Source organism: Larimichthys crocea, chromosome XIII (genome assembly GCF_000972845.2).
Source record: "Larimichthys crocea isolate SSNF chromosome XIII, L_crocea_2.0, whole genome shotgun sequence".
NCBI classification, from domain to species: domain Eukaryota; kingdom Metazoa; phylum Chordata; class Actinopteri; family Sciaenidae; genus Larimichthys; species Larimichthys crocea.
Genome location: NC_040023.1, coordinates 23,470,566 through 23,495,735, shown reverse-complemented (window position 1 = coordinate 23,495,735; position 25,170 = coordinate 23,470,566). Strand labels below are relative to the sequence as shown.

Below are 25,170 nucleotides of genomic sequence, written 5' to 3'. Positions count from 1 at the left end.
TGTGTATTTCCCCTTCCAGCTCATCCTTTTCATTTTACAGTCAGCAGTGTTACTGTTTCAGTGCTCTCATATCATTTTAACAGCAGACAGAGAAAGTCATCAGCCTAGATTTGTTGGAGCATTTAGCTGCTAAATGGCCAATTAGTTCACAAGTAGGAATTGGTGGAGACCAAAACAAAGATGAGAGTGAATATACGCTCGACTTACATCCATCAGTAGGCCAGAAACATGACGCGATAAATGTGGGAAATGAATAGTTTTACCAGTTTAGACGGAGGTGAGAAAAGGAAAAGTCTGAGGAGAATGGTACAAAAGCAAAATGCATTTTAAAGCCCAATGTTCTTGTGGCTCTGTCACAGGTTTGCTAACACATTTGCCATAGTAACATAAGGTGACACCATGTCAGTGTTGTGGTTGCATCTTCTTTGCATCTTTTATTTTCCTTTATTGAACAAACACATTGTGCAAAAACAGACATTATGGGGGCATTGCAGCAGTAATAGTCTCAGTCCATAGGGACTTAGTCTGGGAATCGGATGATGGGCTGTTCAAGTCCAGCACGGACCACAATATGGAGCATGGACTGGTAGCTGGAGAGCTTACCTCAACTCAAGGTATCGAATCCCTAACTGTTCCTAGGACACTGCTGTTTGGCCATCACTCCACCATGTCTCCATAATTTTGCACGTATATAAAACCACTGGTGTGTTGTTGTACTTCGGGCCGGTATATAAAAACTGAGTGAACAAATAAAAAACTAAGAGGGGTCGATGAGGTTAATCATCATCTTCTTCAGACATTATTGACTATAGGATGGTTTATGTTTCTTTCTGATGGGTTTAGTAGTTGTGGTGGTACATCTGCAAATATATAACAACCAATGTAGTTGAGGTTAGTTTGAGCTGTTTGACATTGTTTACTTCAAGTTGTCACTTCTGTCAGGCTGTCTGACAGCAGGCATCTCCAGCTATAAATAAGTGTGTGCTGGTCTTGCAGTCAGTGCAGAGTAGATGTCAACAGTCTGATTGGTTAGTCCAGAGGTTTTGCATGGACAAATGCTGAAATCTTAACCCCAAAAACCTTCATAAAATGTGACACTCTACACAAGTTGACAAGTTTGAGTACACTGTTAAAAGACATAGAGCTTTCTGTTTTCTCCTGTCCATCTTTCTTTCAATCCCTGTCCTCTGTCATTGACCATTGCAAGTAGCCATAAACACATTAGGATATACCCACAGGAGATACGGGCCATAAAACACAGACACGTGACATGCACATAAAGTAAAATGTGACCCTAATGTGTATAAAGCACACAGATCAGCAGGATGCATCTGATATCCAAATGGCCGGAGAGGAGAGCAGATAAGAAAGCCAACAAGCTTCAGTTATCATATGAAGTGTAGATGGTGAACCTGAAAATCTGTGTTTAATATGCAATACAATATCACATTATGATTATTAATTAGTCATGTTAGGATTTATTTATTACAATTGTGGGTTTGGGATTGCATGTTATCACCAGAAAACTTCAATTATTACCCCCAACATTTACAATCTGCAGTTATTAGTGGGAGTTTAATTATATTTACTTATTTAACAGGACAAATTAATTTCCTGTGTTCAGTAATAAACAAACTGTGTTGTTGATACTGTAAAAATACAATAAAATATTCAAATTTTGTGATCTCAATGACCTCATAATTTTTTTTCCTGATCTTATTAGTAGATTGATGTTATTGTGAGTAGATTGTCTCAGAGTTTGAGCCTTGTAAACTAAGTGTTCCTGCCGGTTCTCTCCTTTTTAAATATATTTTTTATATGTTACATGATATTTGTGGAGTAAAGGTTAATTCATAGTGTCCCTCTCTCTGGAAAGAGTGAGCACATTCGCTCACTCTTTCCAGCTGGCATCCACTCTGCATCTTCTTTTAGTTTTGCACCTCCACAAATCCACACAATGTTTTTACTCCAACATGACCACCATTCACAACCTTTTGCTTATTTAGTTTAGATCACTGATATTTAGGTTTATCTCTCGCATAGAAACACTAAGGCAGTTTTTGACACAGTGGTGATGATGATAAACACAATATGAAGCTTTTGAGGTTGTTAAGTCCATTAACATTTGCATCTGATGGTGTGAGTGGTCTCAGCAGCTAAATGGACGACACCAATTTACATTACTATGAAACATTATGCACTGCGGCATAAACACAGCCTCTCGAAGCCCAGCAACTAGCAGCATTGGCCATTTAAAAGATGGAAGGTTTGTCTGTTTCAGACAAAGACCTCTTAAGATATTCAACTTTATCACAACCCACAGCCGCCCAAAGCCAAGAAATTTTGTCGCATGTCCACCTCCTCTTTTCTCTATTTAATGATAAAATAACAGGTAATGTTTGACAAAATACTAGTAAAAAAGTCAGACTTCTTTTTCAATACCGATACCAAGAAAGTTTGGACTCCTTGTAAAATGTAAAAATAAATAAATAAATACAGAATGCAATAATTTGTCAAGCCTTTTTCGCCCTATATATACAATTGATAGTTAAATGTGAATAGTAGAGTAACAGGTGATTGTATCATGATTCAGTATGAAACAATTGTCCTTAAAGGTTCAGCTGTTCACAAACAAGGATGGGATGAGATTTAACACTTTCCAACTACAAATACCAACAGTTTAAGAACAATGTTTCTCAGCACATAATTGCAAGGAATATATATTCACTATCTACAATCCATAATGTCGTTCAAAGATTTTGAAAATCTGGAGAAATCTTATAGAGAATTTGCAAAGGGGCAAGGCCAAAAACCAACATTGAAAGCCCGTCACCTTCAATCCCCATGCATTCAAAATTTACATGATTGTATAACGGGATATTACTCTGAAGGACATGCTTCAGAAAACTGTTGTAAGTAAACAGTTTGTCACTGCATCCACAAATGCAAGGTAAGACTTAGTGTAAGCTACATATCAAATTACATACTCATCTGAGATGGACAGACAGAAGTTGGAAAAGTGTGCTGTGGTCTGACGTGTCTACATCTCAAGTTGTTTTTGGAAATCATGAACATTATGTCCTTCGGGCTCCAAAGTGTCTGGACTTTTTTAGAATTGGTGTTGCACATTGACTCCTTCTGTCCTCCTCAGCATTAGTTGATCCTACTGTTCAGTCTCCTGTTGTCATATCAGACTTGTGTACCTGCTGTCATGACATCAATGTGACCTGGCAGCCCTGTCGTCGTGACAGCAAAGTGATTATGTGAACACTGGTGACTGTGGAGTGTAGGGATGGGAGACATGGAGACTAATTTGGAGAGGGCTGGGAAATGAAATGAAATATTTCTAAAGACTCGTACACTATTTACAAATTAATACTTGTAATTTACACTTTCTTGATGTGAGCCTATCTTTGGCTGTATACCCAAATACAAAAACTCGAGGTGAACACACACAGATGAAACTTTTGGAGCTGTAACTAGAAATCTGCCATGGCAAGAGAGACCTGTGATTTCACAACTGCAAAGTGTGCCACTGTATGCGTCATCACTCATAGACACACTTGTTTATGTTATTTCCATGTACATTTTCAGTTCCCTCACTTCTGTTCTGTAGCTTGATCAAATCTTAAATCATTAAAGTTCTGCAGGTAATAAATGTTGAAAAATTCTCGATTCTGACAAACATAATCACTGTCACACACACAAAAATAAATAAAAGCGACATCTCCTTCTTCATGTCATGTCATCTTGTTCTACATCCTTCTGATGACGCAGGTGATACGAACAGAGACGGCTAAATATAACCTTGCACTGGAAATGTCATCACTGTCACATTCCTAAGTAAAAAAAAAAAATCACCACAGCTTCACATGTAAGATGGTTACATCCCGGTGGGCCAAAGTAAACTTACAAACTAAACTAAAGTGCACATCATCCTCTTCTTTGCTAATACAACATAAAGAAATTCAAGTGTATGCATACAGATATGTACACTGACAACATGAACCAACTACTCAAGTGGAAAAGTAGCGATTATTTTCTCAATGAGTTAATCATTAGTCCTATAGAACGTTGTGGAAGGAAGTTGTGAAAAATGTCCATCACTGCTTACTAACGTCCAAGGTCACATTTTCTAATCGCTCGTTCTGTCAGGACCACTTTAGTCAAAGAATGCAATTGTGGTAAGTTGTATTTGGTATTACAGGCTTTTTCTGGGACCTCTCTACCCTTACATGTATATGTCTAAGGCAGGGTGAGCAGCAGCAAAGACTCCCCACAGGGTAACATACGGAGCAGGCATCAGTGATGACAGAATTTACATTGAATAAGTCAGACAGAACATGAGCCGGGTGGACGCAGGTTGTAAAACAGCTTTCAGAGGATGCAGCAAGGGTAGGTGGGCTAAGTAAGTTTAAAAAGGCGCCCTGTATGTGATTTTCCAATCAGATGCTTAGAAGAGAATCAGCTGAGCCACCAGCTGATGTGGGCAGCTTAAGATCAGCTGCTCTCAACTGATGTATCTGGAGTTGTCACCTTCCTGACCTGCCTGAACTGATGCTGTGCTCACTTTTTGACCAAATCTCAAAGATATTCAGTTTGCTCTCATGTGAGACAAAGAGAAAAACAGAACATCTTTACAAATGGCAACAAACTCCTTGTATGATGCTACTCTTCAGTTTATTAGTAGTACTAACACTATGCTGTACCACATTCAGAACAAGCAACCAGTTGCTGATGACAGGCGATGGGTGCAACAAGGCAGCCGTCGGTGATAACTGGCTACAGTGTAATGTGTGCCAGTCCGATATGCTGCCAATCTGTTTGGTAATTTAGAGGGTGAAGGATCCAAAAAGCTAAACCTGGTAAGGCGCCTCAAGCCTGAATACGACATTTTGAGGAGAAGTAGTTTGAGCTAACAAGACAAGTTAGCTCTGGTCATGTAAATGTCACATAACACGCTCCTTCAGCAGATAATTGTGGCACTATCAGTCCAGTGTGCTCAGAGCTTCTTTGCCCCAGCTGGTAGATGTCAAACAACCCAGCAAAATGAAGTGATGTTTTACTTGTACTTCTGCTCTGCAAAGTTACCATGCTGCCTGTTATAGACATGATCTGGCAGCATATTGGTTGGCAGCCAGAGAAGAATCATACTACACAATTCTAATTTCTGCGAATTGAAGATCTTACTGCAGAATGGAGATTAGCATGCAACACATCAGGGGGTGTCCTCATTCTATCCTGTGAACATTCAGGTTTATTTACCAGAATTCAAATGTGGCTGGAAGTAATTCTAGTTTTTTTGCAGCCCTGTATAATCTAGTTTGATTATTCCACGCTGTAAGTGGAGGAGAAAAGCAGCAGAAACTGTCACAAGGAACACAAAATGGTTTCACACTGAGAAGACTGACGGCATCTGATCTCAGCTAATGTTTGTTTCCCAGGCAGACTGAAAGAAATGCAATTCTACTTCATTTGACTTGATTCAATTTGCTGTCTCGCAAATTCTAATAATCTAATGTAAATATTGTTAAAAATGTCACAATGACACTGTAATGAGTAGAGCGGGGGAGGAGGAGAGGAGGGAGACCTGCTTCACACATTTAACATCCAGAGGCCACTGCTGTGGAAGACATGAACTCTCATTTAGTTGTTCCTTCAGGACCTGCTGCTAATGGATAAATTGAAGACGGTTATCTTGTGCTCATATTGTCTCAAACAATCACAATATTACAGTGATTACATAGAAGTGTGAGAAACGCTCTCTGAAGACACAACGGTATTTGGGATAATGGCTCCTGGTTGGTTTTGCTTCGCACAATCTCACATCATCACACCGAAGTCAAAGTTTTCCTTTTAAAAAGTAAAGAAACTGAATTCAAGGCATCTTATGTATTACACAGATCTGTGTCATAGCTTGAAATGTCTATTTTTTGCAAACACAGTGGCCTAATACACAATAACATGAAAAGCTGCATATGATTAAAGCAGTGGTTCCTAACCTGGGTCCATTCGAACCCTAAGGGTTCGGTAAGTCGGTCTCAGGGGTTCGGTGGAGCCTCCGCCCTGGAATTTTTTATACCATTTGTTACAACATATCTTTGTGAGCAATCGTTTTCGAGGATGCTGGACATAAAAACTAAGAAAAGGAACAGACTTTGCTGTGAAAATGACATGAGACTGGCACTTGCCAAGGTGAAGCCACGCATATCTGAACTGGTCTCTCAAAGGCAACAGCAGAAGTCACACTGAGGTAAGTTGTTGTGAGTTCATGCACTGTGTTGGTTTTGTTATTTGAACAAGGTGATGTTAATGCACGGTTCATTTTGTGCACCAGTAAAAAAAATCATATTTTATTTTTTACTAAAGAAGGGTTCGGTGAATGAGCATATGAAACTGGTGGGGTTCGGTACCTCCAACAAGGTTAAGAACCACTGGATTAAAGGGTGATGTTAATTGGTGCTGCACAGCAATAGGTGCTGACTTTTGGACTAAAATAAAAAAAAAAAGGAAATCAGCAGTGGCTATGATGTGTCGTATTTACAGTTGTTCTTCGTGGCTTGGCAAAAACACATCTATAAAAGCAGGAGTTTAGTTTATGTGCATATTGTATGCTAATACAATGGGATGTAATTGAGGAATGCAATATTAATGTTGTAATATTGATATGTTGTAGGCAGTATTGTGTATATATACTATATAAATAACTGCATTTGTAGTTGTTGTGAAGCCCAGAGAGGGACTGGAGTATTAAAGCTCTAGTAGATGCATTGTAACATTACTGAATCATTTCAGTGAATGTATGCCTCTTCTCTGGTTGTACTTATGTTGCATTGTTTTAGCACTTTACATCATCCTGTAAGTATCACTTGTGGCCACAGTGGCTGCTGTTGCTGCAGCTAAAGTTACACAGGGCGCTTTAAGACCTGTAAATGTCTAACTGCTATCTCTTGAATTCATCTGTCCAGTAGGTACTGTAAATATTGGCTTTCAACAGCAGAAAGTACAAACAAATTACACGACTATATTTCAATTAAACATCTAAATAACCATTAATGTGTCAACAGCATAGGAGTCCTTGTGGTAATTTTAGGTAGCAGAAATAAACCACCAGCCGATTAGCAGTCTGGAAGTGTCTTTATAAACAGGAGCTGTGATGACACACTGTCACACTCAGCTGATGACTTGACAAGTGCCTGGAGGGCCCTCATCTTTCAAACACGGTTTAGGCAAAGAGACTGCAGTAAATGTTTATTTTTGATCCAAAAATATATATATTTTTTTGCATGCTTACTCAAACTTAGGCGTGTACTTGTATGTGTGTTAGAACACTTTGGTTAACATAAACAAACTCTGTATAAGTATTGATTTATGAAGAGAGTAGATTTGCAATATTTCGGCAATGAATATAAAGTTAGCTTTAAACTGATGCTGAAATATTTGTTGCAAAATTTACAATCTGTTCATCATTTTTTGTATGGTAGTTTGACAATTCATAATAATTTTACTATGTGATGTTTTTTTGCATATGTGTTGTTTGAAATCTTGCTTCAAAACTCCCACAATGCAACTGAGATCAACTTTTGGGAATGTATATATTTTGCATACTGTATGTGTGTACTGTACCGTACTGTTTAATTATTCAAGTGTACCTGTGAGTGCTTGGTTTTTGTTGCCTATGTGTTCAGCCGTTTCTCTCAGCTGGTTATTATTTTTCAGCTACAATTAAACGAAAGACACAGATGAACTTAGTGAACTTTTCAAACTACTGTTTCTTTCACTGCAGCTTCCTAAAAAATCAATACCACATTTTCATATAACCCGAGGTCTGGCGTATATTCAAGATGTTTCATGCTGTTGTAACCAAACTGAATCATTAGTTATGCATTGAATGATATTCATAATAAATGGTTGCCATGGGGAAAATAAACTGCTCATGAAAATGAAGCTGGAGGATTGCTGAAAAAAACGTACAGAGTGAGAAAAATAAAAGATTCATGTCCATACTATGACACCATAAATATGAATGAGATGGAAAATTAACGAACACGAGATTGCATTACCATTATGTCTTCTATTCACACAGTAACTGTTTAATATTTATACAAGATTTTTTGTTATTGACCTTGGACACCAGCAGAGAAAAAGTAAATGCATGAGTTTAAATTGCAGAACTATAAAAATCCTGAACTGTCTCAGACTTTTTAAAATGTGCTTTGTCATCAGAGTCAGATGTTGCTTTAGTGAGTCAGGCTGAGAAGTCTGTGAAGTCACAGACAAACATTTAGTCAGGCTGAACGGAGATTACAACGTTTCTGTGTTTTCTTTAGAAGAAGCAAGGAAGCAAAACAAAAAAGTTGATGAGTGTATGTTTGTGTGCCATCTTCAAAATCTTGAGATTGTGATTTCATGTGTGACAGAAACAGTGGAAGTTAGCCAAGCTGAAAACTAATTCGGCAGCAGAAATAAATAAAACTTTACTGTTTCTTTATTAAAACTTAATATCTAATAACGATTACTTGTTTACCTATAATCTGGCTTGCATATCTTTTCCCAAATGTTTATAGAATGATCATTTGATCATATTACATGGTGCTGTATATACTATACTGACATTTGCTCTGGGTATGAATAATCTATGGACTCTCAGTTAATCATTTGCATCACTCTAAGAAATACTGTATCTCAAACATTCACTCTCACAGATTTATTACTTCCGGTTGTCCAGAGAACATATGTTTAATATGTTTACACTGGACTACAAAACCTCTAATGGCTGCACTTTAAACCCTACAGCTGCTCTGTGTCTGCACGTCCGTATGTGTTTGTGTGTGTGTGTGTCTCAAAGACAAAGTGACCAAGAGAATCGATCAAATGAATCTCCAAAGAGAGAACTTGCTTCACAATTTAGATAGAACCACTATCAGTAGACTGACATCAGTCAAGAAAAGAGTAACAACAAAAATACAACAACCTCCCCTGAAATTCAGTGAAATATGTGAATCGGGAAAATCCAAAGCTCGTTCAGATACTGTAGAGGGGTACAGTGCCCTGCTAAAACAATAGGAAACTGTCTTCTACATGCTACATGTCTTACTACCCAAAAAATAGTAATAATATGAGCAGTCATAGAGCCTTAAATTCAGTAAATTCCTCCTACTCTATTGTTGCATCACTCCTGATATATTTATTGTTGCCAACTGTCTCAGAAATGTTTCACCAAGGAACAGATTGATATCACAAAAGACAGACATGCAGTGCGCGTTCAGTTTCCAGAGGCTATGTCTGTGCTTTGGGTGGATTAAACAAGCTGAAAAACCCTCACCGCGTGAAGGGTCATTGGTGATGGACGTTAGCTCTCCAGCCCATCACGCCTCACACTTCTTGAGGACATGATTCCACATCAAGTCACTGAAGTGGACTCTCTCTATGAGCTGTTGTTTTTTATTTTATTTGAAGCATGTACAGCAGCTGAAATAGAAGAGCCCAGTGAAGATGGAGATCTACTTTACCACAGCACAGGGCAGTTCTAAGGGCATTTTCACAGAGCAGATTCAGTTGTTTTGTCTACAGTGTCCACTCACTTTGCAGTTGCAATGATCTCCAAAACTGCATGCACTCTGGCTCCAACTGATCACCTTCCTCCATGGATGACAATATATAAAAGACTGACCAATATTAATCTGCAGGAAATAGCATCACTAGACAAACTGACCATGACCATGCCAGGAGGAAAATAAAGTTTCTTCCTCTATCATCTCATTCATCCTCCATTCATGACTCAACTGTGCAGAATGTTCTCATTTCCCCTGTGGGACTACACACACCTGCTATTCCTCCACTAAGCATCAAAAACTATTTCTCAACCATCCTGTATCCATCTGCCCCCCTCTTCATTTCCATATACATCAATCAAATGGAAAGCAGTCTTGCTTCTGAGTTGCTTCTCTGTCATCGCTCACTCTCTACTTTTGCTTCCGATTTGGGAATCAGTTTATCAAGAAAGAGTGCCTAATCGCTATTCTTTGATACATGATATTTTTCCTTTGCATCATTAATAGTAATTTATAATTGAACAGAAAGAGAGCGATGGTGCACACAGTGTGGTGTTTATCTTCATTGAGACACCCTCTAGGAAAGACTTGGATGGGAGGAGAAGGCTCAGAGATAAAGATATGCTGAGCTTCATTCTTACACCAGCAGGAGCAAATATGGGTTTGCTAGACCAACACTGGACGCATTTCATAATTTTTCAGTGCTGGTTTGCTTTCTTTTCTTTTGCAGGATTTGAGTTGGCTGTGGTTTGTGTTTACACCAGCTGTCAGTTCTGTTCTCTGAGACACATTGCCTCCCTGTGGAATAAAGCTGTAACTGGAATAGCTGGAGCTATAAATGTTATTCGTAATTCAACACATCATTTGCACATAGTGTAGATGAGGGCACACATATACGATGGAGAGTGACTTGGTGTGATGTAAATCTAATTTCAAGTTCAGCTTGTTTGGTCACCTAAGACCTGACCCAGTATGTTATGATGGGTTCAGTTGTAAATGTTGGTCTTGGACCCACGTCTAAATGCACACATGTATGGTACCACCTTATCCTTCAGGCACAAATGGACTGATTGCATTGTGTTCTATCAATTTTCGATCATGTGTTTACAGGATCTCTGTGTTGGCAGACAAGTCTACAAAATTATGAATTTCTGTGGCATGAGACTGAACCGGTGTCCCTTTGAGCTATTACATTGTTCATGTTGGCTTCTCTTTGATAGATGTTTGTGATTATTTGTAGCCAAAGGAAAAATAGGTAGAAGAAGCAAGGGAGTGCAGTGGTCATGTCTGAGTTGTTTGACGATGGCTTAGAGGTGGGAAGGAGTAGTTCCTCATACTGCACTGTATACTTAGATGCAGCCAGTGTTGTGAATGGAGTGGTGCGAAGAGACCTGGACTAGCTACAGACCTTTCCAATTCTGTCTGCTGAATATAACAAACAAGTCAGTCTTGTATTTATTATTTTTTATTGTCAGTACAGTCCGTTCTGTAGAATAGAACACTTCAGTCTCTGAACAGAAAAGGTTTCTTTCCCTCTTTACTAAAAATAAACAACTTCGTTCCCTGTATTTTTGTTCTACTGTTACAGTTTATCTTTAAAAAAAAAAAAAAAAGTTAGCATGACTATATGTGTTACATTTACAATGTAATAATAGTTCCCCTTTTGAGGTTGACACAAACTAAACATACTGTACACAAATATATGGCCCTACAGCAGGATTACTGTTTGTTTATTATGTAATAACTTACATTCAGATGATTCAGCTGACACACAGAAAAACAAGCACACACACAAACACACACCAACTCCTGGTCACTTCAGTCTTAGCACTTAGTATCATTAAATACTGTCATTTGTTGTCTGATTGTTTTTTTTCTTCTCTCAGGTGTAAAACTGTTTTGAAGTATTAGGCAGCATCGCTGTACCTTAAGCTTGTAGACAGCTGACTGTACCCATTATGAAAATGTTTCTATGAAGCAAGAAATGAAATCATTTAACTGTAAAAATCAACCGTCCGATGAAAAAAAAAAGAAAAAAGATTCAAAATGTCAGTGTGACACTTCAAAATATAAATACAATCAGAAAAAGTCCTTCACTTAAACACAAAATACATTGGACATTCAGTTATAGGCGTGCTTCTAATAATCCAAGTATTCAATAAATATATTTAATGATTATTAATTTCACACTTAATAACCTTTCTAGTATAATCCCTTAATCATTAAGGATTTCATCAGATCACTGCCAGCATCAGAGCCAGCCACTTCCATTCATTCACTGTCAGACACTCAGTGGCCCAGTCCCAACGTCCAACTTCAGACTTCAGTTGAAATGTGTGAGGAATCGGACATGTTAAATCACTTTACATGGGCAGAGATGGACAGTAACATTGTGTATATGCACACCCTGTAGCCTAGTTTTTTACTTTACTAAGTTTTATGGAGAGTGTTCAAGATGTTATGATGATGGGCATTTCTGAGGGTGGACACTGGAACTGGGTCAGTCATACTAAAATCTTCCCATCAACATCAAACTGTGCTAAAATCTCAGTTCCTTTCTCTTGAAACCAACATTTTGGATATTTCAAGTCACTCTTTTTACAGTTACATTCAGAAATATACATGTTTTATAATCCCTAATTTTTTCCACCCACACGCTTTTTATTTTGACAAAATAAATCTGTGACTGCTTCAGTTCTTTGTTGTTGTGGTCCCACCCACTTTTTATTTGGGTGTAACTTTGGTTTTGAGTGAAAGCTCCGGGTGCAACAGACTTTACTTCCTGATGTTACAGCTGCAATCTGCATCCGTTTGATTAGGATGTCATACCTCAGTCATGACTGATTCAATTCATTCTGCATTTATCATCCTCTTCAAACTTCTATGATAAGGTGAAAATCTGCAGGTCTGCCTCTTGTATTCTGTAGTCACAGTGTTCTAACAGGTGTCTGTATAGCTGGACCTGGTCTGTATTACTGTTTATGTGCTACATGTCCCTGGTGGATTATAAATGAAGGGGATGCTTCACCCAAACTCATTAGGAGACGAAAACAAAGACCTAAAAATAGACACAGACACAGATGAGCATGTGTGAGTACCTTCAGCAGGTTCAGATGTAAATGCATGGATTGTTTTTCAATTATTCTCATGTATGTCTCTACTGCATTGAAATAATAAAGTAATCAAAACAAAACAAATGATACCCCGATGAGATACAGTATGTTAGCTGTTTTAGGCACATAAGAACAGTAAGTCACAGCAGGATGACACATTAAAGCCACAATCCGGATTACTTTTGAAAATACAGATTTACATACATACAGAAACGTTGCTGGTAAAAAATAATCTCTAGTGCCAACAACATAACTTTCATTTAACTCCAGTGCAGTACAATGAAGACACAAACAAGTCAGAGCTTAAAAATACCATACTGGCCCGAATATAAAATAACAATATCTTTGAATGAAACAATTTCGGCAAATAATCCATATTTGAATGTGTTGCCACATTTAAATAACAATACAGTACGGCTAAACAAAAAAGATTGAATAAAACTTTGCTAAACAGAAGCTCTGGTAATAGACTAGCCCTGTTCAGGATGAGCGGCTGGCTTTACTATGGCTGTATTGCAATAATGGGAGAGATTTTTTTTCTCTCTTCCTGGATGGCTTTGACATCAGTCTCTCTGTCCTCGACCCCACCAGCTCATGGACTTTACACTTTGCTGTGCATCCTGTCAGCAGACGTTTCTTTAACGGGAAAATGCTTCATAGAGATGTTTGTGTTGACATCAAGGCTTTAAACCACCCATGATGCAGCTTTAAACCACCCATGATACAACCCCATTTCTTCATAAATAACATGAAGGAAAAAAATCTTACATTCGGGCCAATACAGTACATTTAAAATTTGTGTTTTTCAATAATGCACTCGTTCAGTTTGGGAAGGAAAATGAGACTAAAAGAGGGCTGTGGGAAAGCTGTGCAGTACTTTCACCAGACTGGGCCTTTTAATAATATACTATATATGACACGGTATATTGCATATACATCTTATACAATACACAGTTACAATGGACACTGAGGAAGGCAACATACTCCATCATTAGTCTGGTCTGACTGTATTTGAGTATAACACAGTGTAACAGTGTCAGCCACCACTGGTTTATCACCACCATTTTAGTTACATTGATCAGACTGGACTGGTTTGACTTAATGCTTGGTTGAGTCTGTAAGTGGACTGTTTGTTCATCAGTGCAGCTGTTCAATATGTGGATGTCTATATGTAGTGTATGTGTGCACGGTAATCCTCTTGTGTGTGTTGTAATATGGGCTAATAAACTCAATATCTTCCATTATGTCCCATGTTCATCATTACTGTGTTGGTCATTGCTTGTTGAATCCTGCAGTCCGATGTTTGGCCTGGTGTGTCTCTGTATTATGGTCTGTGGTGTGACGGTTTCCAGTGCATGTAGTGTCTGTGGTATGTGTATGGTCTTGGTGACCAGTGTGTGATTTGACTTTGACTTTCCCATTTCCTGTGTGAGCAATGCATGTTGGGTATGTGGGGTTTGCATTGTATGTGGTATGAGTATCTCTGTGCTCGGGGGGCCTCCCGGGTCTTTCATGGCCATACTAGCTCCTACCATGGCAGGATAGCTTCGATTCCTCCTCAGCCCTGCATTCAAACCTGGGAGCCCCCCACTCAGTGCACTGTTCCCCAGTCCAGTAGATCCAAAGGGGGCCAATAGAGTACTCCCAGATGAGCCAGAAGCAGCATGAGGGGGGAGGGCGCGGAAACATTTCAGTTTGTCCACAAGTCGCAGCTTGAGCATCTCTGTTTGGCTGTCGTCTTCTGTTTGCCCCGCTTGCTCCCTCTCCGCCTCCCCCAGCACTTCCCTCAGAATGGTACGAGCTGGCTTAGAGGCGAGGAAGGTGTCATAAAATGGTGGGTCCTCACTGCAAGGGCTGAACTGAAAAACTGGGCGGGTGCCGGCAGAGGAGGCAGATTTGGAACGAGGGGAGTTAGGCGGAGTGGAGGGCTGGAGGAAGAGGCTGTCTGGGCGTTTTACAAACCGCCTGGTTTCGGTTTCCCCTGGTGAGTCGCTGCTCTGTGCATGTGCTCCTCTCACAGGTGTCGAAGCTCCACTGGCATCAAACCCACGGTCCCAGCTGCGGGGATCATACACTGAGGCAGAAATCCCATGCTCCAGCAGGAGGCGCACTAAGCCTAGAGAAGTGCTGGTGGTCTTGGTGGAGTCCCTAAGGTTGGTGGAGGATTCGGCTAGAGAGAGGGACAGGGAGAGACGGCGTGGGGTGCAGCAGGGGGTGTAGGAAGGTGTATGAGGGGCAGAGAAGGGTATAGGAGAGGAAATCGGGGTGCCAGTGCCAGCACTGCTCTGACAAGAGGCTAGAGCTGGGCTGGAGATGGAGAAGTAAGGGGAGAGAGATGGATGAAGAAGGAAAGAGGGGGATGAAGCATGAAAAACAATATGGGTGCAGAGACAGAAAACGGTCATGAGTTATCAAGTCACTGGCTTTTGATGAAAATTAGGACAAGACCTAAAATCATAACCATGCAAACATTTTTCAGACAGCTCCATCGATGGTGACAAATAACTTGGCATATTTTAAGTGATAACCACAGTCAGGAGCATCAGAAGTTTACAAACACATATTACACACATTAGACTGTTGACCACACAATAAGTTAATTATTAGACACCTACATGGTGAAAAGAAACTAAGCACAAAAGTCCATTTATATTCAGCAAATGGAGCCGAGTCAGGTGTCATCTGATGACCATTATCTGGTTCTTAAGTGGTCATATACAGGGAGGATATATCAAAGCAGACCTTTGATGTCAATGATCTTCTTCCAGCAAATGCTGTGAATGGTTTTGGGTCTGGTGCTCAGACAGCCGCTGTTATCTGTCTCTGGGATTTGTTAAATCTCTGCTCCTGGGTAAACACAGTTTATCCCACAGTTGGTCCAGTCTTGTGGGTATGTCAGCAGAGGTCTTAAAAGTCTTAAATGCCTTGTTGTAAATGCATTCAATGCCAAAGACCTGCCTTTAATTGAAACAGTGTACAACCACTTGTTATCAACTGACCAAAGGACCAGATTAAGGTCATGCGACAAGACCTGAGCCAGTTCATTTCACTTAAGATGCTAGTTGTGGTTAAAAGCTCAGAAAGAAAGTGGATCTTGTTGTTGTTCGATTATTTCCACCATATACTATTCTCAAGGGACAGGAATAAACATCCATGCCCAAATCCTGACAAAGTTAGATTTGATCAGTGGTTGGTGTTAGTTAGGAACGTTGACAGGGAACATTAGAAGCAAACTTCTGATGTTATTCTGCTTTACACACACCCACAGTCTTTCCGAATGCACTACCATGCATTGCCTCACCCATGTGCACCCCAGAGGGTGCACTCAATGGGTCTGCTCTACTCCCGCCATGACAACCATATGATACAACTCCACTTCATCTTCCTCATCACTTGACCTGCCAAGGCCAATCAGACAGCAGGGACTTAGAGTAAGAATTCTATTGGAGGGGAACAAGAGGGTCATTTGTTCCTTGGATGAGAAGCAGCTATTTAATTTAAAGTACACATTTACATTTTTGTTCAAGTCATGATCAAATAACAGTTTCAGCCTTAACTGTGACGACAGTAGTTAGATTTTTATGTAAGGCTGCAAGATCCAGGTAGAAAAATGGCTCCATCTTGTGTTCATTAGAGTGCACTACACTCAATTGTACACACCAAGGACAAATATAACACCAATATTGCTACAGACTTTAAAACTAAATACAGTGTAACAGCAATAAAAAGTAGTCAGATATTTAAGATGTTTACCTTGGGGACACAGAGGTCAGCTGATCAGAGGGGTGGAGAATCCTGCAGGTGGTGAAGGTGTATGTAGAGCTAGTAGTGGACATACACTTTCCTGGGAAATTAACTAGAGGACAGGAGAGGAGAAGGCTGTAAGTATTGAGACAAAGAGTACCAAGCAACACTGAAAAAAAACACTGTACACAACAAAGTGGAGGGGAAAAAAGGCCATGATCATAGTATGAGCCCCAAGCAAAAGCACCAGCGTACATCAGCTCCCTAAATAGCAAGATATTAAAGTGACAATGGGGTGTGGTGATTTTGTGAAACAGTGATGGCCTAGAACATCTAGTCATTTCATCAAATCCACTTCAGTCGTGACAGGTTTACTATACTCGTCTATCTTTAATACACTGACACATGGAACTATTGCCTTTTAATTCTTCATTAATATTGTGGGTGTAGTGTAGGAGTTATTTTAATTACGTCTGTTCTGCTCACTATAGTGTTTTGACAACTAAGTTTACAAACAGATTTTATTAAATACATCTTTATATATCAAACTTATGTTAGTAGTTTACACGTTATCTCTTAGATTTCTTATAAATCTGCGATCCATAACTAAATATATCACGCGTGTACAAAGCTACACGTCAGCTCCAATATTAACCAGCCGTGGGTGTCATGTGTTCATGTGACTTGGACAGCTGCACTAACAACATCTGATATATACATACGTATGTGCCCACACACTGTCCCTAAGCCATGATATATCTGCATGCATGTGTTTGTGGGGTACACTGTTTTTTTGGGGTTTTTTTCAGTGCAAGCATTAACTGCTAGAAATTGATGCCAAAATACTTTATGAATGAAATTTATATTAATTATACCAAAGCAAGAAAAAAAAAATCTGTGCCGCAAGCCACCACCAAGCGATCATTAGAATCATATTTAAAAAGTTATAGACCAGAAGATTTGTTGAAGAGGACAGGCATCACTGAAGATTGAAAAATGAGTGTGACTGGTTGAAGTAAAGCGTGAACTGAGAAGGAAGATGTAAACGGAAGTAAATGAATGAACAAAAAAACATGTACTCTGCTTGGGTGGGGTTCGATGGCTGCACGTGGACTGCCAGTGGGACGGGTGGGTGTGCAGGTGTGTGCACATGAGCGTGATCGTGCAGGAAGGGACGTCACATTGGGCTTGTGAAATGTCCTGTGAATGCCTTCCCCAATCCCTCACCCCCCCCTCCCCTTTATCCCCATGCTCCAGGGTTACATGGGATGGTGGATGCAGTGCAGTGACCTCAGCTAAGTGCTCCCTCACCAGGCATACGGTCCATTGCGGCGGCCTGCAAGGCCTGGAGCTCCTTAAGGTCCACGTGCCCATTCATCTCAGAAGAAGAGGGGAGAGGAGAAGAAGAAGGGGATGGTCTGGAGAAAGAAAGGGGCATGTTTGCAACATGTCCATCTTTAAATTGAATCGCTTCTCTATCTCCTCGCAATGTTTCCGACTGGCTATTGTCTTCTCCGTTTTTGTTGCAGACAGAGGGAGTAGAGGTAGAGTGAAGCAGATCCATGGGAGCAGAGCCCTCTCCTGGCAAACCAGTGAATGAGTCACACGAAAGTTCATCCTCCTCTGGTTGATCGAGTTGCCAGCCGTCTTCCTGTTCCTGCTCGTGTGCTAATGAGCGGAAACCCTTCGTGACCACACCGGGCCGATGATCCAGCAAAGCACCCATGTGGGGTTGAGCCAGCTGCTGCCACGCATGGAGAGTAGCGGAGCCTGGAGAAAAAGTCAGAGACACACTCATGTTATTTCTCCACCATAAATGCATCTCATCAAATTGACATACCTCAAAACTATGGCAAACTTTACTTTTTCATGTCATCATACACACCAATCTACTAAACTAGTTCTTAAAGTGCCTTTTCATTGTGGCACTTTGACAGTGTTGGTAATAATCACAGAAGCTATGAATGTGATCAATGGCACGCTGTTGACTTCTACACTGTGTATATCTAAAACTTGAATGTAGTACTTCAGGTACAATTTAAATGGTAATCTTTACTTTGGAGTACTGCAGTGTTCAAATTCAGCTCACAACAGATCAGGAACACTGATATACTCACAGGCCTGCTTCCCTGAACCTAAAACTGCTATTCAACTCAAATCACAGGACGATGTCTCCACTAGCTTCTTGATTTATTACAGTAGTTATCACATACTGCTTCACACACTTGATGTAGAAATACTGACATTATATTTGTCCAGTAAATACCATTTCTATGTTTAAATGTTTAAAAATAGATAAGCTGTTTACTGGCAGACATTATATTATATGCTGTATAAACAGTCGCACAATCCATATCACATATACATGCACACACACAGACAAGACAGACGGGCAAAGGCGTATTCTTAGATGGTTAAATATTTCTTCATGCAGCTCAGAGAGACCATCACTTATCCTGCAGACACTAAGGCAATGTCTGCATTTATTACGCATCCTTGTACTTGATTAAATTAAAGTAAATCAGTCTCATTTCAAGTCCAATGAATGGTTGTTTTCACATGACACATGAAGGGCCTTTGAGAGATGTCGGGACACAAACTTAAAAGACGAACACAAGAAGAATGAGAGAAAAGGGAAGGTGAGAAAATTAGTAAGATTTTATTCGAGAAAGCATCAACAAAAGAAAACACACAACTTGAACAGAAAAAAGGTAAAGTGCAAAGACAAGACAAACCTGAAATGAAGGAAAGAAAAAGATGAACCCAAGAGGAGTGAAAGAGATGGACGGTACATAAAGAGGTCTCTGCACTAAAGTCTCATACAGTCAGAAAACTGTCAAAACAGAATATTTATTTCAGGACTGTTGCCTGTTAAGGGCTCAGCCAGAATTATTATATCTGATAATTACGGCAGTCATGTAAATAAACAGAGTTTATCAAGAAATAAGAAATAACATACAAATCTGAGAAAGATTTCAGATTTTTTTCCCCTCAAACAACCATCATTAGACTTGAAATTAAACATTGCCACATATTTTTTTTTATCTTTCACTCCAAAAGCAAAAGAACATGTTAACATGTTTATGTTCATGTCTTTTACTTTACTTTCAGCCTTACCATGTGAGTGGTGTAACTGAGTTTGGACACTAGGTGGTGCCACAAAACAGGAAATACCTCTGTGACAACAATTAAGTGCCCCCCTATGCTTTTCAGGGCTGCATATTGCACATTTGCACAATTTAGAAAAACATCTTCAAGTTTAAGGCTGTTGTTACTTTTTAGTTTCCCCAACCTATCTATGTTAAGATATGGGGAGAAAATGATCTTGATAGAATTTACTTTGTATCTATACTGGCGCATTATGTAGATAAATATCTGACAGCAAACATATTAACAAGTCAACTCTACAAACTCCACAACCAACACAGTAGGAAAATAAATGATCGAATATATAGATCCTCTATTTAAAAAAAACAAACAAACTTGGAAAATATATGTAACTCACTGACTCACTGCAAAAAACAGTGGAAACTGCTCCCCTTTTATGATGCGTTTGGGATAAATGTAACACTGGAAACATGCATGTCCTCACATAAAGTCTTTCCTTAACTAAAGCTAACAGTAAGGCCTTTTATGTAATATACAGTATATGTCTTTCTGGTAGGGTATACATTTGCATACCTGTTGATCTCTGAAATGTAAGAAAAACTAACAATCTTCTTTGAAAAGAAAAGATAGACACAAATCTACAAACCATCTGGTATTCTAAACTTCAAACCAGCAGCGTGGCTGTGTGTATCTGAAGTAAAAGGAGTGCTGCAGATTTAAACTGCCTTCCTGTTGTTCCAACACCTCCATCAGGCCTGTGACTAAAGCCAGTGGAGCTCCAAGGTGAAGCCGTGAGCTTTGCCAGCTGCTCAGCTCCAACAGACTGGAGCTCCTCTGCAGGATCTTAGGCCCCTGTGAGGCACTCAGACAGATTTTGGGGGGTCTGTGGTTCTGAAAAATCAGATATTGATTCTTCTGCTTGTTCTCAACGGTTTGGCTTTGGTTCGCACTCATCTGGGTGTAACTCTGGGGAGTATGTGTAAGTACACTATTTGGATTTCTCTGGCATTCTTTCTGTTGAGGTTTCTGAAAACTTTCGTTGTCATTGTGCACAGCATTCTGAGGCTGAGAGGACTTGTGTCTCTGAGAGGAATAATCACCTTCTAGCGGCTTTACAATTTGCAGCTTCTCCGGCAGGTAGGATCTTGCTGTGATTGAGTATCCCGACCACACGCTACCGAGGGAGGGATGCGAGCACAGTGACAGCAGGCTCTCCGTCGGTGTCCCCGGGTCTCCGCTACTTCCCCCACCTCCTTTTTCTTCCTCTTTGGCCAGATAAGCCAGCTTTCTCTCCCTCTCCTCCTCGAAGAAGCGTTTTTCTGAGAGGTAGTTGTCACGGCGAAGGGACAGACGCCGCAGGGCTGCCTCCAGGTCCCTGCTCCCCGGGGTCCCTGGGGTGCCTGGGGGGCGCTTGTTAGAGTCCTCTGACCTGGGGAGGGGACATGGTTACCATTGTTATGTTTCAGTGAAGATTTTTGCCTCTCTTTCTTAGTTTTGTTATTTTGTAAAGAGCATTTGGTCTCTGTTATGTTAGATACTAAGCACCAGCAATGACTGAAACCTAAAACTTAAGCTAGAGTTGATTACTAAGCACTAGAACAATGTAAACCATAGAAACACACTACAAACACCAAGGTTACACATAAACACAGAATAAACCAAAAGAATTAGTAGTGAGTGGCATTGCTTTAGTTACGGGAGACAATAGCAAATAAACAACTAAAAATAAAATATCGAAATCAAAAGCATAAAATTCTAAAATGTGAGTTGCAGAGTCGATCTGTCCGTACCCATCGTCTGAACTCTCCAGTATACTGCTAGTCCTGTTGTCCAGAATGATCCCACTTCCCATCTCGCTACCATACATGGAAAGGGACAGCGGTGTGCCCACCCTGCTGGAGCGCCCTGAGGTGAGGCATGATGTCTGATTGGAGCCGGGGATGTTGAGAGGGGAGGGGGCTAGCGATGAACGCTGCTGACGCATTAAGTTCAGGTTTTTCACCGTCTGGAACACTCGCTTTGGTTGCAACCTGGAAAACGACATCACATAAATCTTGAATTTTTTTAACATTTTAATGTTGATCATCATATCAAATCATTAACAACCCGTTATCTATGTTTTCTTTAAGCCGAGTCTCTTGATACCTCTGCTCTTCCACATCTGGATCATCCATCTGAAGTTCTTTCCTCATGGTGCCCTCTATCTCTGCTGCCAGAGAGTCCTGGAGAGAAAAAACAACAAAAAAACCCCAATAGAAACCGATTTTGTAGCTGCTGGGACCACGGACTGTGATTTGTTCATGAATATGAGCTCACCATGGGGAACAGACCCAGAGAATGGAAACGCCTCGGTGTGCTGAGTGGTAGAGTTTTATTTCTCAGGTTCTTCAGCTCCTCCTGAGCTTCGTGAAGCATCTCCATGCACTCTGCATACTTATCTTGCAACTCTTGCAACTAGAGGGAGGAAAAACAAAGAAAGAATAGGCGAGATGGGAAGAAAGTGAGAAACAATAAACTATGCAAACAAAATGCTGCAAGATTAGCATGTAGTTTTTTTTTGATTATGGTTTTCTTTCATCTCAGATTCCCATGGACTATCATCTGATTGGGGGTTATTTTTTGCTTTTTTCTCAGTACATGTGGTTGCAGGGTTGCTTGGAAATAATTAGTTACTGGTAGTAATACATATAATGTTTGTTATTGAACAATTCAGTATTATTTAGTATATAATAGTATATTGATTTTAAGCCATAACTACTGCCTGCATGTGCATCTAATAGATAAAAAACTAATTGGAACTGGCATTTAAATTACCAAAACTATTGGAGTATATTGATATTGTGGATAGTACTACAATTATCAGATCATAAAAGCAATATACACAAAATACTATTAAAACAGGATTTGTTCCCAGGGAGGATCTTCTAGCAAGATTTTTGTTGGTGGAAGCTACCAAGTGCAGAAAATGATGATGTCGATGCCACGGTCAGCGGGTTGTGGATTGGCTAACCTCAGCAGTGAGTTGTCGCTGGGCGTCCTTGGCTGCACCTAAGTGCTGTGTCAGCTCCTCGTTTTCCACGGCATACTACAAACATGCCAGACAAAATAGGAAAGCAGATATGAAAAACACACAGGTGCACTGCACACAGGCTTTAGCAGTAGATATGTAATGTGAGCAGCATGAGAGATGTCTGGGGATTTGTCATACCAGCTTGGCCTTCTTCTGGAGGTCTACTATTTGGGAGAGGAGGTGTGTGATCTCCTCCTGCTGTCTGGAGGCGTCATCACTCTTCCTGGCCAGCTCTTCAGCCAGAGAGGAAATCTGCATGTTGGAATTACCTGGAAACATCAAGAGGTGTTCATGTTCATGCCAAAAAAAAAGAAACCAGCTTTGCTGCCTTTAAAGAGTGAGGAAGTAGACAGATATAACATGGATAATAATGATATGAAATATGACTCCAGTCAGTGCCATACTCACGTAGCTCTTTGACACAGTCATTGACAAGCTGCTGCTCTTTTTCCTCATAGGAGATAGTTTCTGTCTCCAAATGACTGGCCTGAAAAAAACAAAACAAAACAGAAAGATATTACTAACCAATACTACACACTGTGGACATTATTAATCAGCCTAATAAATAAAAGATAACCAGTCAACCATCATGCTCAGAGCATATGCCATTCTAATTAAAACAAACTATTGCTGCCAGTAAAATAAATTAAACTTCAGGATTGGTTTTAGCTGGGTTGGGACTATGGGTGTAAATTAACTGCCAAGCTGAGCAAACCCAAACACATTTTCATCGCTTTTGTAACGTCGGATTTGATAAATGTGCTATGTCTAATAGAAATAAACAAAAAATAATTTGACAAGATTTTGATGAACCAACTATTACACTGGGTTTTTATTATTTTGGGAAGCAATATTTATGTACCATGTAATATGTTAATGTTTATAAGTTATGTGTACAGGAATATCGATTTACTTAAAAAACAAACAGAAAATCTATTAATGATTTACAAAGTACCTCAGATCGCAATGATTTGTTTTCTTCCTCCAAATCTTTGAGTTTCTTCTGCAAGGAGTCCAAGGGGAAAAAAGTTGGAGTTGACACATTGGTTTCACTGGGGTGTACACTGTGAACACACACATATGCACACACACACACACACGATAGAGAAACGCGTTGTTGTTAGATGTTCTCATGTTTCACAGCTTAGAAAAGCTTCAGACGAGAGTGTTTTAAATGTTTGCATTAGACTTGAATTTCAATGCTGATAACTGCACTGCATAACATTTTATCAAGGCAGAGAGAAGAGGAGATAAAGATGAGAGGAGACGAATGAAAAGAGACATACGGTGTGGAGGTGATGGACTCCCCCTCACTTTCCTCGGCAGCGCTGGTATAGAACTGTAATAGCTCATCTTTCATGGACAGGTCATGACGCAACTGGGAAACCTACATGTGAAAGAAGTCAAGGACACATTCAGAATGAACTCGTAACGATGATTTTACATATTGTAGGTCATATCCAACCACCAGTATGGTCCTATAAAAATGACAAAGATCTATACAGACGTAGCTCAAACACACTCATATTTTGTCATCATCAAATACAGACGCCCACACACTCTTGTACCTCCTCTCGTATGTGCTCTACTTGCTCCTCCAGCAGTTCGTTCCTCTCACTGAGGGCTTTGTTTTTCTTTAGCAGCGACTGTCCGATGCGAGCTGCTAACTCCAAGTCACGCTCTTTCTGCAACGACACAAACTTTGGTTTAGCGTTTGAACAGTAAAACACTTAAAACATCACAAACATTAAAGCTTTAACAGTAATTATTTGACAGTGAATTGACAAAGGATGGAAACATTGTTATCACTGTTTGGGCATAGCCAAACTAGATTTGCCCCAGGCTTTATGCTTAGCTAACTGGCTGCTGCTGCCCGCTTCAATTTGCACTGACAGATATGGCACTATTATGGATTTTTTCTTCTAAACCTCTGCAAAAAAAAAGTTAGTTCTGCAAATTCACTCATGCAGGAATAATGTATGTGAATGAAGTGCAGCAGAGGTGAATTTAAATTGTAGGTTGACTTAAATATCTCAGCAAGGAAGGAAATGGTAGTATAAAGAATTAAAACAACAGAGGGTGACAGAAAAGCAATGTGATGATCAAGGACAATTGTGATTGTGACACGCAATGTGTCAGTCTCTTCTTCCCCACAACAGTGCCAGAAAACTGAACTATAATCAAAAGCTTATTATGAACCTGTGCTAATGACTGTCAGACACGCCTGCTTTATGTCTGGCTGCAATCAATAAGAACATTGCTGATCCTACAGTGTTACATGTTACTGATCAACACAAAAGTTTACACCTATCCAGCTTAGTGTAACAAAACAACTAAGGAAGTAAACTTTTCACAGCAGCACAATGATGTCTCGCATGGTGAGACCAGTTGTCTGGTTTATTCATGTATGACAATCTTTAGTCTGGATGGCTGCCTTGCTGTTGAGTTTGATGATTCATTTAACAATGACGCCGTTCTATTTTCAGTGTTTTATTCAAGCAGACAGCGTCACCGGAGATCTTCACTAGTGACATCCTGCCTGACATTCTAATGTGGACGAGGTAGATTTGAATATCAGCCG

General features: G+C 39.9%; 1 protein-coding gene and 1 long non-coding RNA gene across 5 annotated transcripts in view; one reads left to right on the top strand and one right to left on the bottom strand.

Moving 5' to 3' along the window:
- Window positions 1-11,003: 11,003 nt before the first annotated feature.
- The window catches only part of trak1a (trafficking protein, kinesin binding 1a), a 33,625-nt gene continuing 19,458 nt past the window's right edge, over window positions 11,004-25,170 (bottom strand). For all 4 annotated transcript variants that reach the window (XM_027286771.1, XM_010742341.3, XM_019256841.2 and 1 more), the window contains 13 exons: window positions 24,158-24,274; window positions 23,876-23,976; window positions 23,545-23,653; window positions 22,998-23,076; window positions 22,728-22,858; window positions 22,530-22,604; window positions 21,836-21,973; window positions 21,665-21,741; window positions 21,310-21,549; window positions 20,620-20,948; window positions 17,723-18,181; window positions 16,421-16,523; window positions 11,004-14,974 (listed from right to left, as the gene is read on the bottom strand). In XM_027286771.1, the coding sequence (XP_027142572.1) occupies window positions 13,909-14,974; window positions 16,421-16,523; window positions 17,723-18,181; window positions 20,620-20,948; window positions 21,310-21,549; window positions 21,665-21,741; window positions 21,836-21,973; window positions 22,530-22,604; window positions 22,728-22,858; window positions 22,998-23,076; window positions 23,545-23,653; window positions 23,876-23,976; window positions 24,158-24,274 (3,024 nt within the window). In that variant the 3' untranslated portion in view covers window positions 11,004-13,908. The remainder of the gene's footprint in view (window positions 14,975-16,420; window positions 16,524-17,722; window positions 18,182-20,619; window positions 20,949-21,309; window positions 21,550-21,664; window positions 21,742-21,835; window positions 21,974-22,529; window positions 22,605-22,727; window positions 22,859-22,997; window positions 23,077-23,544; window positions 23,654-23,875; window positions 23,977-24,157; window positions 24,275-25,170) is intronic.
- Window positions 14,982-17,777, top strand: LOC113747326 (uncharacterized). The gene is made up of 3 exons (XR_003463567.1): window positions 14,982-16,098; window positions 16,867-16,868; window positions 17,669-17,777. It is a non-coding gene; the product is annotated as an uncharacterized LOC113747326 (long non-coding RNA).